The sequence below is a fragment of the Anser brachyrhynchus genome (assembly GCF_964034855.1).
Source record: "Anser brachyrhynchus genome assembly, chromosome: 4".
In the NCBI taxonomy this organism is placed as follows: domain Eukaryota; kingdom Metazoa; phylum Chordata; class Aves; order Anseriformes; family Anatidae; genus Anser; species Anser brachyrhynchus.
In genome coordinates, this window is record NC_137698.1 from 28,532,334 (window position 1) to 28,548,502 (window position 16,169).

At 35.0% G+C, this 16,169-nt stretch overlaps 1 protein-coding gene and 1 long non-coding RNA gene across 17 annotated transcripts in view; one reads left to right on the forward strand and one right to left on the reverse strand.

Moving 5' to 3' along the window:
- The window catches only part of TLL1 (tolloid like 1), a 160,973-nt gene that overhangs the window by 54,521 nt on the left and 90,283 nt on the right, over positions 1-16,169 (reverse strand). For 15 of the 16 annotated variants that reach the window (XR_013951146.1, XM_080591748.1, XM_080591737.1 and 12 more), the window contains 3 exons: positions 9,763-9,941; positions 7,774-7,879; positions 4,532-4,656 (listed from right to left, as the gene is read on the reverse strand). Coding sequence is in view for 15 of the 16 variants with exons in the window: in XM_080591748.1 (XP_080447874.1) it covers positions 4,532-4,656; positions 7,774-7,879; positions 9,763-9,941 (410 nt within the window). In the remaining variant the exon portion in view is untranslated. Of the gene's footprint in view, positions 1-4,531; positions 4,657-7,760; positions 7,880-9,762; positions 9,942-16,169 lie in introns of those variants that run through there. The other variant, XM_080591740.1, reaches the window with a different exon arrangement.
- Positions 11,384-16,169, forward strand: part of LOC308195045 — a 36,523-nt gene continuing 31,737 nt past the window's right edge. Inside the window, exon 1 of the long non-coding RNA XR_013951183.1 lies at positions 11,384-11,426. This is a non-coding gene — a long non-coding RNA (uncharacterized lncRNA). The remainder of the gene's footprint in view (positions 11,427-16,169) is intronic.

Sequence of the window (16,169 nt, forward strand, 5' to 3'; positions counted from 1 at the left end):
TATATCCATAATTAACCACAATTTATTTTTAACATGGCAATGAATGAAAACTTGAATGAATTGCAGAGTACTGTACGGGGTTCCTCAAGTGCTATTGAGCTGTATCATAGCTTACAATACATATGTAAAGCATCTAAGAGAATGCCAAGGGGAAATTCATAGTCATGTACAGGAGCAGAGGAAAGCAGAACTGAAAGCAGAGACACCCAGAGCAGGAGACATGCTCACAGTTCAGGAGAATCCAAGTGTTTCGTTCTTAGAGCAGAAGAGCTCTTAAAGCCCTCTCTTATTCTTGCCTTCGTGCATGGCTTCAATAAGACTACACTGCATCAGCATACCCTCAGAAGGAGTACAAATATAATTTCAAATTTTAGTACATCATCTTTTTGCTTTAGTTAAATAACTATTTTGCCAATGTTAGTTACTAAGCAAGCCTTCAGCAGATGACATGCATCTGATGGAGAATGCTCTTTGTCCAATCTTTTCTGCTCACATTGCATTTTTTCATTTAACTTCAACTCACATATATTGAGATTATGAAGTCATGCCATGCACATTTATACATGATGTGAAGTATGTAAGCAAGCAAAATGCTATCCAAGTATTTTGAGACATACAAGAAGTCAGTTCAAATGCAGCCCTGAAATTAGTAAAAGGGCAAGAGGAAAACACTGGCATAATTACCCCTTACTCTATTAGAGTCTTTAACCATTTATAAAAGTAAATTAACAGAGTATAATAGCTTTTGAACACATTTGAGAATTTCTCTTGGTCATAAAGAGTGCAGGATTATTTGCTCCATGCTCCATATACAGAACTTCCATATAGCCATAAAACTACGTACTTTAGCAGAAGAAAAGCTGTCATTGAACATTTTATTTTTGTTAAAATTAAAGAATAAATCTATATAGCATAAAGCTAGCTCATCCAACAATATAACTTATATCCATATTAAATGCCTGTGAGCTTTCTAATGAACCAAAATTTTCATAAATACTTCTGAGCATAAGTCAAGCATAAGAAAAAAAATTAATTGGATAACTTCTATTAATAATTAACATAACTAGAATTTATAAAATATGTTTGGGCTTTACATGTTTCACAACATCTACAATTTATTTTTTAATTTCTGGTTACTCAAGGGAAATGTAGCTTATATTAATCATTAGCTTATTTATTTATCTGTGGGATCTGAGTTCCAGGCTGGCTTCCAGAGCTGTTGTTAACAGGTTAATATTTGGGCTCTTCTTATTTAAAGCACATTCCTCTGCAATTGGTCAGTGGTTATTGAAACGGTTAAAACTCTGTCACTAAAGAATTTAAGGTTTTTCTCTGTGACTAGACTGTGTAACTGCATTATTTGTGAATAGGCTTATAAAATGGTATATTTTACACATTTTAGTGTGTTACAGTCCATTAGTAACGGACTTCAGTTTGAGAAAGAAAGGTAAAAGTAAAAACATAGTAACAACCACATACCTAAATTTCCTAAGAACTAGTTTTAGTGTATTTCATGTCAAAATAAATTAAATGCAACTTTTATCTTATAAACCTCTGCTTTACAAAGCATTTGTATATTTTTGTTATTCCATAGTTAATCATTACCATGGCCAAAGTTTTCTCCACTGTTTTTTTCCTTCCCAAATTTCATGCCTTATATCAATTTTACTAGTCTAGACCACTTAGAAAAATGGCACTTCAGCTCTGCCCACACGTGTACCCCAGCCAAAACCCAATTTGCTCTCTGTTTTACAGCTTGTGAAACTTAGTCTTCTGATGAGCCTTTCTGTGGTAAGGATGGGGAAAATTAATTTCTCTCTTCCACGTGAAGATTAGCAATAGATGCAGAAATCAGGTAGATTGTATTATAGAAAGCAATTTCTACCACTGAAACTTGCCAGTGTTTAACACTGCTTTGGTCTAGGCCAATGCATGCAGTTAAGTTCCATTAAGGATTATAGTGAAATCTGCAGATGACAAAGTCCACAGCCTCCAAGGCATTTAGGGAATCAACTCTCATTCTTTTGTCCCTAGCATCAGCAAATATATACCATAATATCTGGCTATTATTCCAAAAGGGAATTAAGAGTTTTAATACCTTTTACTTAGTTCCAGCTCCATACATATATAGCACATACAGATGCTACAAAACCCTAAAAGTAACTGGTGCTGATAACAAACTCATTAAACCAAAAATTTAAATCAGTGGGTTACTGTTGATTCCCCTTTATAGGGATCCTAGAGAAAAGTAATATACAAATTACAGGGAAAAGATCTTAATGTAAAAATTTTAATTTTTCTTATATAGTCAATAAAGACTGGCTTTTGAAGATGGATGCTTTTTTCTAATTTAGAATCTAGTAGTCAAGGCAGTAAATTAAGCCTGAGGAACAGCAAGAACAGCAGAAAGAACCAAACTGGGTAATCTTCATCTGTTCTTTTCCACACATACTGTCACAGATCCTGGCAATTTGGAAATTTGCTAAACTTCTTACATCTCCCTTCTCTTCATCTGAAAAACCTTCTACTGCCAGTCAGAGCCTTCTTTCCCATCCATTATTCAGTCCCATTCTGCACACTTATTTCTTGTCCTCTCTTTCTGCCTACCAGTATACTTCTCCGTCATTTCCCATTTCTTACTCCGTTGTTCCTATGAAGTTATATATGCATTTTAAATCAACTGCAATTTCTACATATGACTACAATTGCAAACCTGCATTAACTTTAGTAGTTGCACCAAAAGAAATAATATTCTGTTATCCTATTGAGCAGACTGAAAACTGTAATAGATTCAGCCTTGAATATCAAAAACTGTTCTCAAATGGCAAGACAAAAGTTAAAACTAAGGTTGGCAGAGGAGGGACTCTCAACTCACATGCTTGCTTTACATTGTTACATGGTAGAATAATGAGACCTTGATTAAAATGTAACAAGATCCTTATCAGCACCTATGTTTTCCTTTGACAAAAATCCTAAGAAAAAAAATAAAACTAAATCAAAATTGCTGTTCATAGGTCATTGACTCCTGGCACTTGCTCAGCTGATGAAAGACAGCTTCACCAATCTCAAATCTGCTTCTCAGTCACTAAGATCTTTTTTTTTTTTTTTTTTTTACACTTTAATCAATGTGATAAAAGACACTGGCTACTTTCACAGCTATTTTGATTCTATAGAATATTTTTGCCTTCAAAAATTTTGTTATCAATATGTATATTTATTCTCTGCGTGTATGAAACAGTTGCTGTCTATATAAACTTACTAGATATAATGCTGCCAAGAAGAATTCTACTATTCAAGTTCTTTCCATACCAAAAGAACAGAACAAAAACTATTCTAACAGGAGCAGTTGTTAAAGAAAATATGTTAAAGTGGTTTCTCCTCTGGTAAAACCATAAACACTGTGCATGTTCTCCGTATACAGAACATTATGATTTGATGTACTTACAGTAAAACCAAAACTATATTTCAGCAATACAACGCACATCAAATCAGATCTACATCTTCAGTATAACCCACTGATGCTGATACAAATCTCCATCACTTCAGTCCTTCTGTATTGATCAGGTGGTAAAAAGCAGCCATATAACTGACTTGAAACAGTTACTGTGCCTTCGTTAAGTCCCAAGAGGAGCAGAAGGGCTGCAAAACTTGACACAGAGCTGTTTTGCCTATCCTCCCACAATGACCTGGCTGAGAGATAGTGTTCTGAAATGCTTCAGTTTAAACCAAAGGTTAAAACAGATTTCAGCTATAGCCAGAGCAAGAAAAGTAAAACCTTTTTACTTTGAAATTTCCACCATTCTGCTAGCACTTGGAGAAGAATTAGCTCCCACAGTGTTGAATTTTGGTTACTCTGGAGTTGCCCCTCATGTCTCTGAGACAGACAGCCAGTCTGAGATAAAATATTAATTCGTACTGAAATTATAAGATGCTAGAATTAGGCAGAAAATATTCAAATACTAAACATGTCTTTTACAACTGTATAACATTTGTAATAAGACCTAACCTGTTCATCCATAAAAGATACTTTACACCTTAGATGTCATGGCCTGTACTAATTCCTGAAATTTTGAAAAAAGAAAAAAAAAAGTGTTCAGAGCTGATTGCAGTAATTTAAATTTACTCATTTCACACTCCACTAAAATTCAGAACAAACAGGACTCCAGTCCTGATGTAGATTAGAAGCAACTCTTCCACCTAATTGCACAGCTCATTTTACATGGCAAATGTGTAAACCAGAGGTGACATTAAACATCATTTCTTTACTAGTCATTGAACAACTAAGCAAAACAGACTGAAACATCATGAAACTAAATATTGTTCCACGCAGTTTATCTATCCTTAAGTGCTTTGCATTCCAGAGACCTTACCTACAAGATTTTTTATGATTCAGTTCTTGAACTGAATATGTCAGTTGCCAACATGGAAACAGACTACTAAGCAGCTGACACAAAAAAAATTATCATTCAACTTGAATAACGAAGTCAAACAATTGCTAGTATGTGGTTTTTGTTTGTTTATGGTGCAATACCTGGACATCTATACAGCTTTCTTGCCTGTGCAATATCTCCTTTACTTAGACGGGTACGCTGGCCAATGGCAGGTCGTATACCATTATCATCACGGGAAGGGAGAATGGTATCCAGAAACATGCCCCTAAAAAAAATAAAAATAAAAATAGACCCCAAAAAAACCTATCAGGTTTCTATCATAAAACTGTCTGAGTTTGATGAATGTATCATGCTATTTTGTAAATCTAGAATTTACATTTGGCATAGAAGGGTAAAATGCAGAACATTAAATAGAGAAAACAAATTAGAAAAATTCCTCAAGCTGGCAAAACTTATGTAAAGTTACAAAAAAGGATTATTCCTTCAGTACATCAATTAACATATGAGCTTCTAGATTTCTATCAGACCACAGGAGGGAAAATTCTTACTACTAAAAGATTACACAGGGAAAAGGCAATGCTGCTCAGATCATTAGATTGAAAAAATTAATTATGAAGTAATATAGAAATACATAAATAAGACCCTATAACAAAATTCTTAATCACAAAGTTCCTATTTCTAACAGAGTTTTAAAAGAAGTTTTAAAGTCTGACTTACATGGGTAAGAGCAAATAAAATCAGTCATGCCTGTCAATCCAATGTGAAGTCATCCAGCAATGCTAAGACATTCCCATGTTTTTAGTGGATACATTTTTTTTTATTATTAATGTGAAAACATGGTTCTGTCAAGTGTTATAACAGATCTAACTCTACTTAGCTGCTGTTCTTTCTGAAATATAAACTGGTTGCCTGGCAGCTTCTTTTTGCTTTACAACAATATATGTCAACCTACTGTACGTGATTTCAATAACATTTACCCTAAGTGACTAGGAATAATAGAGAAGCAAATTTGATCCAAATCTGTAGTTTCATTCAAAATTTCCCTAATTTTAAATATGATTCAAAATATTCTCAAATTGAGAATAAATAACCAAAATAGTCTCAAATTAATTTTAGAAGAACATACAAAAATGTTCTATTATCATGTTACAGAATTTGAAAACCCATAAAATCCAATAAAATGGAAGTTAACAGATTAACCTGTTTCTGTATCTCTTGTTCTTTAACTTTTTGATACTCTCTTGTGTCCTTGTAGGGCTTGTACCAAAAAGCCAATTTGTTATTTTTATGTATGGTAGGTCCAAAAAAATGAATGAACCGCAAGGATCTTTGTAGTCAGGAATACCGTTTATCAATATAGATTACTTTTCAAATGACAAGAAATGAACAACCTTAAGCACTAAGGGTACATACTGCTCTCTTTACTCAGACAGATTTCTTGAGGCATCACTACAGATTTTTGGAGGAAAAAAAAAAAAGCAAAAACAAACAAAAAAACAGCATAGGACATTACTCTAAGCTAAACACTGAAATAAACTACTTATATTATTCAGTTTGTAGAAATAAGGTGCATTAATATTTTTTTAAAAGTGTTTCTTTCTATAAATTATAATCCTATTTTCCACCAAGTTTTGGTACAATGAACTGATGCTATTCCTATTTTGAAAAATGTTCAAACAATCCTCTTGGATGTCTTAGCACTATTCTGCTATGTACTTTAATACAGGAACAGCTAGTAACAGTTTTAATAAAGCGTGAACAATATTATAGTGTGTGACTAAAACTTTATGATATTTTGTGACTTATCCTTCTTAACCAGGTGAGTAAAGTCTAACAACAAACAACTGGCAATATACCACACTGAGTACAACTCATGCTTTCAAGATAATTTACTGCAAATCAATACATGACCTCAGGATTTTGATGGTTGTTTTTTAAATAGCATGAAGTAACAACCTCTTGCACCTTGGGGCAGGGCATGCCTACTCGTGGCACTATCAGTTTTTGCCAGCTTGTAAAGTGGTGAGATCAGGGCCCAAAATTCAAATTATCTTGATGTTGTCATTGCCCTAGGACTCTGGAGAGTTCCAACTTGTTCAATTGCTCCATTTTATATAGGTTCTTATAATCTCTTCCTTAAGGTAATTAATCTGTATCTGGATTAAGCAATATGACTAAGATCTACCTCATGTGGCTCATTCCCATGCTCTTCCGGGGTGAGTTATGAATATGCTGAACACATTCTTTGGTAGGATATCTTTTAATAATCCATCTATTTTTGGAGACAATAAGTTTAAGAAATGTGTTTTATGCTTGCAAGAAAGGCTGGTGAGATTTCTGGTGGTCTTCAGTTTACTTCTAAGTTTCAGATTGCCTAGTGATAATTTATTATCCAAACAAAATTATAGCTGCTTTACAATATATATATATTTATTAATGTAGTGTTTTTGAATTAAAATTCATGAAATTGTACAAAAATCACTTTTCAAACAAGCTGTTGTGGTCTTTTTTTTTTTCCTCCCAGAATTTTTTAAATCTATATTACTCTGGAAATTGTAAAGAGTAATTAGCTGGACTGCAACTTCATATTAAATATAATAGGAGACCAGGTGAAAGACTCCTGCTTCACTTTTTCTCCAGACCAAAGCTAGCCCAGGTGAACAGTTCATTATACAGCTCTTCACACCCATTCACAGAGTTTCAGAGCAAGTCCTGTGTGAGTTGAGAACAGACTGGCCTAAAACAGGCTGGAGGAAAAGCAGCAGAACTCCTCATTATCTGGTTCTGATGACAGTGACAATCTGCACAAACAATACAGAAGAGGCTGCAGCCTCTGGTATAAATTGTTGGCTACAGCCCTTCGCAAAGGCTGCGGTTTGCATGGTAGATTTCCTAATATTATAACATGTTCTACCCACACAAACCATAGTTACTCAGATGTTATGCAAAGGACACTTTCTCTTCAGCAGATCATGTTATACTTAAAATGCCTAAGCATTTCATTTGTTTGGTTTTTCTAAATGCAACCTTTTCCAGGATAGAAAACTATTACCAAAAAAAGGCAAGTACTAAAGAATGATGTTTCTAGATTATCTTGTCTTAAAAAAATGTAAAGAACTGAAGCAAGATTAAAAGCCTGCTTTGAAACTGTGCAGAAATGAAATGCATTTAAAAATATAATTAAATTATTCAGACTTAAAATAAACAAGCTGTGTTTTGACTGCTATAAGGATACTATATAGCAAGGGATATTTTAATTGATTCCAGAATAGTTTTGTTTGTGTTGTTGTTTTTTTGTTTTTTTTTTTAAAGAAATACATTTCTTAGCATTCATAGAGAGGAATAAAATTAAAAGTCAAAAGGTATAACCTGAGACTCCAACCTTGAGAAGGTGTTCCTGGCATAGTGCATGATGCTGTCAAAATCATACGGTTCCCCAAGAGAATTCACCTCTCCAGGCTCCATCTTCAAGAAGTTGTATTCTTGACCTACAGATGATTGATAATTAGAATCTTTGTAATATCTCTTTTTGTGAAGATGAAAAAACAAACGGGAAACTAAAAACATCAAAGATCCTAACCTGATCACTCACTGACATGCATAAATCTTTTGGGAGTAATTGTGTACTTTTATTAACCAAGAGAACAGACACATATCTTCTGGAATATTGACACTTCGAAAGGCTCTTCTCATTCACCTAATCCAAGTGAAAAATGAAGTGCCCTTACATTATATGCTGCACTTTATGTAGAATCCACAAAATTAGCTAGCTTGGTTCTTAATTTCGGTGGAGGGGGGTATCATTTTGACAGCAAACACTCTAGAAGAACCCTCCTCATTTTAGATTCTCTAGACTGGGTACTAACGTGACTTTGCTTCCACAAAGGCTACCGTCAGAACAGCCATGTATTTCAAGTACTAGAAAGTGACGTTTTCAAGAGCCTACCTCTTACAACTTAACAAAAGTAGAACAAAAGCACGATACTTAGTTCATAATTTCAGACCAGGAATTCTTTGTCTTAATCACGTATACAGAGAAGCAAAGCACCCCTTAATCCAATTCATATTGGTATCTTACATAAATAAATAAATAAATAATAAACAATGAATAATAATTTAAATAAATATTAATGTTACTTTATATATTTAATTATTATTATTAAATAAATAATAAAGAAAAACCCTACAGTAGCATTATTAATCAAGTTCATTTGCATAACATGACAAAAAACAACTGCCTTGTGGTGATGAATTCCTTCTCTCATTTAGTGATCCTCAAGCTGATACCACACCACAAGAAGTGGTTTCAGCCAGAAGCTGGAGAGACAACTGAAAGAAGAGAGCAGGAGGCTAAGGATGACACTGCAGTGGATTTTCCCCATCACAGAAAAAACCTAAGGGATAAGCACTCAACAGAATCCACGCAAGTTGGTGAGAGAGAGAATAGATGGAACGCTTGAATGTGGGGAGCCTTTCAGAACTTCGGAGATGCACAGAAGTCTGCATCAGCTGCAAGATTTCTCCCAAGTCCTAGCTGAGGTGGCTAAAGGTCTATTGCACCTCATAGCTACTTTGTTTTCAAACATTTTCTATAGGAACAGAAAAATACTCCAAGCTACCACTGGACATTTTCTTGCTTCAGCTTCACACCTTCTTGAACCTTCAGAGAATTACCATAGGTAAAAATCAGTGTTTCAAAAGACTATGTATAATTATGAACAGTGCAAATTAAACCTGCCTAGCTTCCTTCCAGCTTGCCACATGACTCAAGAGCAAGCATAACATCTAGATTGACAAACAGATAACTGTCAGTTTCATGCTCTCGGGTTCCTCAGATGCCTTGCCTTGAGGACACCAACGCCACCAGCTAAAGCAGCAAGCTCTGAAGGGAACCTATAATTTGGAAACTATGGGAACAGTGCCTCTCTGTCACAGATTCAGTGTTCAGCTTTCATTCCAAATCTCAATCTTCTGGACAGATAAACAGGTATCAACATGTTTCTAGTTATCATTCAGTAAAGACTATGAAAGCAAAGACATTTCTCAACCACAGAAAAATTACTTAAAAGGGCTTTAATAGTAACAGTTTTCTTCAAAGTTTCTGAGTCTGATTACTATTTCTCTCCTTCTAGCCAGTAATATTTAATGACTTGCAACTTGGCCAGACCTTTAGAAAAGATGGTTTTAGTTGCAGTATTTCATTTTTAACTCAGCTTGGGATCAGTTTAGCTAAGAGGAATAGCAGAAAAATGCCTATTTTTGATATTGTTATGGAGCACTCAGTTTTAAGAAACTCAAGCAAATAAAGGAAACAGTAAAAGCAGACTTTTTTTTTTTTTTTTTTTTGAAAATATTTATCAGAATATCTCACCCGGCTGGATGTTTTCTCTAATGATGGTGACATGGTCATCTCGGTCTGGCCGTGTATGTTCATGCCAAAAACCTATAACATGACCCAGTTCATGGACAACTATACCAAATTTATCACAGTTCTTGCCAATAGATATGGCTTGAGGACCATTTCCCCTTCGACCCACATAAGAACAGCACCTGTAATTAAAACACAAACACAGATGAAAGTTTTCATGTGTATTTCTACAAACCATTTAGGAAATGCAATTAAAATCTGTGAGAAAAAAAAATGTTTATCTTTAAAACAATCAGCAGAACAATACACCATGAAGTTTCTGCAGTCTCTCAAACTCTAGAACTAGTGCAGGAACAACTTACTATTTAGTGTTCCTAATAAAAAACCTGTGCATGATTTATTATTATTTTTATTTATTCGGGGTCTTCCAGGTCTTCCATAAGATGCTAGTTGTGATCAACAGAATTGTCACATGCGGTCTTGTATTTCAGAATGACACAGGAATGTATTTGCACACAAAGAATAATGAAGTTCACTGGAAGTACCATCTCATCTATATACTCCACTGCTCTCTTGCCCATGCACAGTCAGAGGCGTGCACAGGGAAGTGGAAAAAGCACAAGGTTTCTTCTGCACCACACTTATGTTGTATACCTTGTCAGCACTCTCCAGTCTTGGTCACTCAGGTCTGATAAGTTTGCTTTATTTTGATCAGAAAAGTCACCCTACTTTATTAATTCTGTTTATAAAATGATACAAGTGAAACAGTAGTCTGTTAAACAACTCAGTTCACGTACGTTAGCATGCAGTTGAAAATACAGTAGGAAGAGATATTAAATCCTGGTGTGCCACTCAGCAACCTCTCCACATTTTCTGTTCCTCTGGCTATGGGTGATGTACAACGTTAACTGTAGCAACTCTGTACCAGGAGGTTGAATGCTCTGAATATTAGCAAACCATTTCTTCTCCTACTCCTGTTTTCTTGCAATATGAACCTTTAGGAACCTTAATCATCAAAATTAATTTTCACAAGGGAAAAAAAAAATGCTTCACAACTACTCCAATGTTTCATTCCTCTTCTGCTGTACTTTCATGATTCCAGTGCAAACTTAAGGAACAAAGATCCCCTTTTCAGCATTCATACTGTCAACATTTAACTGAGAAATTTGCTTCCTTTTTCATTAGAAAAGAAGTCTGCTGACTATGCCAGCAAATCAGAGAATCGAGAGTAAAACAAATACTGAAGAAATGGAAGACAATCTGAAATTTAACAATCTGAAATTGTAATTCTCTTTCACTTCTGAAAATCTTAAGTATTTCAACATTATAATCCTTAAGAAGAGTCTGATTTCCCATCCCTTCTCTGTAATTCTGCAGTCTGTCAGGTGGAACAGAATTGTGCTGAGCAAAAGTTCACCTCCACTTCCTCCCACTTAAAAAAATATATATACATCTGATGCAACTTTTATGTAGTATTTGGTTCTTGAGGAGGTCAATGCTAGCATGGAGCATGATCCTATCCTTCATATACCTCTGTGGGCAATAAAGGAAGGGCAGCTATGGGAGCAATACCAATAGCATATTTAATTCTACAGATTTGAACATGTGCTTCTTTTTCCTTTCAGGTTTTGTGGTGGCAGAAAGTTTTCACTACAGTTAGTTGGCTGGTAAGTCAGCCTTGATTGTTGTTGTTTTGTTTTTTTGTCTAATATAGCTAGATTTCTAAAACAACCTAATATGAACATTAGAGGAATACAGACATGACATTTTAGTTGACAATACCTGTCCTTAGTAAGCATACACTGTTTTTGTAGTTTTTGTTAAAATGAAGAATAGATTTAAAAAAAAAAAAATGATAGTAATACCTTAAAATTATAAAGGCCACAACATCTATTTTATATAAAATATGTTATTATAACAGCCTCAGAGGGTTGTATCAAGAATTTTGAAACTGTCTTTAAAATACTGTTGGGGAAAACTGATTTTCACATTATAATAATTCCTTGTTATGCTGACTGGTTTTCATACATTCCTACCCTCATCGTATATAAAGAATAGATAATATGTATAAAATATATAACAACCTTTTATTTCCTGGTTTAGGTAGCTCCAAGGACAGGTGTAAATAACCATTTTCTTTGGTCTGAGTACAGAATTAGGCTTAATGCTTCAGCTCTGGTTGTGCAATATCATGTTTTTTAAACTTTAATTAATTTCTTACAGTGCCTTCTAATGACTTCCCTGACAGCTCTCTTCAAGGCACATACATAAAAACAATAGCAAGGTAGACTCCCTGCTATAGTTCTGTGCCACTGTCAATATTGCAGCTTATGTGCTACCCCTCCACACCAAAGCAAAATTAAATAAAAAACACCAGTGCCTGTATTTCCATAATCTATATAAACTGTATTAATCCAAAATGAGTATGTACAATATTTGATATAGAAATACTATTATTAGTGCTGATATAAATAATGACAGTGGAAATACTACCTGAAAATATGCACTAAAAATACAGAATAGGTGATAAAATTGAGCAACAAAGAGCAGAAATAAGACTAAAATAAAAAGCTAGAGCAATCATACTGTTTTATCTCATGACTCCACAGTGGATTTCACCTTTGTACCTTATATGCTGACATGGTTCTGCTTAACATATTTTTCAGACTCCATGTTTGCAGAATAAATATTATGGCTACGAGTGAATAAGTAAACATAATTAAAGCACGACAATATTTTCAATGTTGTTATTACCTGGGGTTTTATCTTTTACTAGTCACTCAACTTACTTGAATAGCTTTCTATTAGAATAAGGAAATTACCAAAGTTCATACTCTCTCTTATTCACTCCGGACAAGCTTTAGATCCTAGAAGAAATTTGTTGTTTTTAACTCTTTTACACAGTGTTATTTACTGTCCCATCCTATTACAGAGGGAATGCTGGAGGACACAGTTTGCATTCTGAGTCAAAGGTAGCAAGATGTGCAGTAACTTCATTCTCAGAAAACTTCATTCATTTAAAAGGACATTAAAGAACTTCTGTCCTCAGTACCAAATTCCCAATTCATTGCCATAGGCAGTTACTGGATGTACACCAAATTAATCTGTCAGTCTTAGGCCTTAGACTTCAAATCTTTCTAGAAAACATTGATCCTTAGCTTTGAATGCCTTGAAAGTAAGGACTACAATATGGGATTTGCCTTGGCAGTCTACAGGAAGCCATGGTAGAAAACAAAAATCAATCAGAGGAAGTAATCCACATTCTGTGAGAGCATTCTACTATTTCCTTATTAATTGAAATTAATGAGTTAAGGCTCCCTACCTTTGTTTAGGTCATGCACATCATTATGGTAATTATGCTATATGGGTCTTGGGCAAAGAGAGAAAATGAACTGACAATGCTTGATGGTTGCTTTACATATAGAAAAGCATAAAATGCCTGCAATCTATGAAAATTCTAAATTGGGATAAAATATACAATTTGGATAGAATTCTACTAATTCTTGCTTAATTCAGGTCGGAAGGGACCTCTGCAGGTCTTTAGTTCAAGCTCCTGCTCAAAGCAGGTCAGATAATACAAGCCATTCCACAGTTGGTCAGATCTTTAGCCAGTTGACTCTTGAAAACCTCCAAGGACAGAAACAGCACAGCTTCTCTGATCAATCAGCTCCCATGGGTGGCTGCAGCCTTTCACTGGATATTCCTTTAGGATACAGGACATTTAGAAGAAAGTGTTCTGACACTGAACACCTAAGGCCCAGCACATTTTGAATTGTTTTAATGCTGGCCTGCCCCTTCTTGTCCTAAATACTCAGACATATATGCCCACATATAGAACATGTATATGTATGTTTCCATGTATTTGCATTTGAAAGGAAACTATAAAATATTTACATTTAGAAAGAATATTTTAAAGTCATTTGCATATAGCAATTTCCTTAGAATGCTTACTTAACAGATTTCAAGTTATTCTCAGAAAATATAAAAAAGTTGAGATTTTTTTTTTTTACATTCCAACAAAAATTAGAATACTGAGGCTTAAAATAAAGTATCAGTACACACTCATAAGAGGTCATGAAGATTTGTTGGGCTGAGTACCATGTCAAGCACATCAGATTCATCCTATTAAGCCACAAGATTCTAATCACTGCACTGAGATAAAGGGTAAGAAAAAAAGTAAATATATCTATGAAAGAAATTAATTTGCAATATCTTGGGTTTGACCCCAGGTGTGTTTGGCAAAAGGCCAAGACTTTTCTGTGCTTTATGAGCACTTGTCATGCTCATTAAATTAAGTCAACTGGCAGACTTTAAAGCTCCTAATCTCTTTAATCTTTATTGCACCAGACAGTAGTTGGAGACAGTAACTATTTATGAATCTCTAATTCCATTTAATCAGTCTAGCTGATCAATGATGGTGAGCAAAGAGAAACAAATGGCAGAGAGAAAGTTAAATGACTGGAACAATACATTCTTACAAGTAATAGTATTTCATAGCTACTGTCAAAATGCTCTTAAATCAATATAAAGGAAGAAAGAATCAGGTGGGATCACGTTGCACATTCTTTTTAAAAAAGCTGCATTATTACTATCTTCAGGATGTAACAATGTAAAATTACTTGCAGACCACAAGGTCAGCTTGCCATGACACTGACTGCATGAAGATGTGGATTAAAAACTGGAGAACTTCATAATCATACTGGGACAGCATATCATCACCTACATGTTACACAAAGCAAAAGTAGTTCACAAAATTTATGAACAAAATCTCACTCACTCAAGAAGTAGATGATTTTTCTTGGTGAAAAAGAATAGCTCTATCAATCACAAAATAACTCATTCCAAAGTAGATATTGGCTATGACCCAGCTTGATGTCAGGGATCAATACAGTGCATGTTACTAAATGTTCTAATTCACTGTCCTGAGAGGATCTGTATGAAAGCAGAGGTGGCTACTGCTTCTTCATCTGCTCAATGGAGACAACTGTGCCAGTATTACAAACAGCCAGTTGAGTCCATTCCTCAGTTAACAGTTTCCCATCCCAATGTATTAACCCCTCGTTTCAGTTTATGTTAATGGGCCATGGCAGCTGAATTGGTAACTATCAGCCAACCTGCAAACCATGCCACTACCTGCAGAGAAGCTGTGTTGACTACTGTGGGCAGGAAGAGTGCCAGCTGCTAGAGTTAATAACCACTGGAGAGCATGAACCAGCCCTAATGCCAAAGATTATTTAGTAGAACTCTTTCTTCTCATTCCATAAAAGTGATTGTGCACCTTTTAGAACAGGTAATCCTTCTTCAAGCTAAAGAATGCTGCAGAAGTATACCTTGGACAATGAATATATCTATTTCACCAGCTTTAAGAACTTGCCTGTAATGTCTATTTAATATACTTGCAACTTCAAAAAACGTTTAAACATTCAGAAGCTGTTCAGCCTACAATGTCTGGAGAAGCACATGAAAGAGATTTGATTTTTTGGAATCTCAGACAGCTTTGCAAATACCCAAACAGGAGGATACAGCAGTGATTGTAATAAGTCATCTAAAGTTTGTCATAAGAAGTACTTAAGTCTTTTGGTAGAGAACAAAAATTACCACAAAGTCAGATCAAAGGCATGCTGAAATACCAGAGCAATATGACTAATTGTTCTTTTTCTGTCTCGCTATATAAAAAGAAGCTTGATCTTTTACTTAGAAATAATTAAGAGCATCTGACTAGAGGCCATTCCACTTTGCTGACCCCTTTATCATAGCTTTGCAAACAGATAAATACACTGACTGTGTCTTCAGGCACTTTCTATCTGATAGGAGGAAACATAAGCATTGAGAAGAAGTAGTGAACAAAGAGTATTTTGAACCTGTTTACTGTATAGAGTTTTACCTGCCCCTAATCAGCTAGCTGCATAAAAGTTGATTTAAGATATATTAACTCCAATATACACTGCCTTGGTAGAAGAATCACCAACACTAATCACTTAATACAGTATTCTTATTTTCATATCTGCAGCTAATGGATACAACTATCAGTAATTACAAAAAGGTTCCCTTTAATTAATTTCCCTTAATTAAAGGGAAAAGGAAGAGGGGAAAAAATAAACAAGCAAAGGCCATGTGGAAGCACAAAGAGAGAAAAGAAATTACTCTCTAATTCCCAGCAACGAGTGATGTTTGGCCACATCCTGGGAATCAGGGTCTCAATACACATAGCGGTGGTTTGGGAGGATGGAAGTTTTCATAACGAGAGCCCTCCCTCTCCTTCCCCTTTCCCACCTTTTATTTCTGAGTGTGACATCATATGGTACAGAATATCCCTTTGGATGGTTTAGGTCAGCTGCCCTAATGATGTCCCTCTCCCCATCTCTTGCCCACCCCTACCCTGCTGGCTCTTGAGGGGGTTGGAGGAAGTC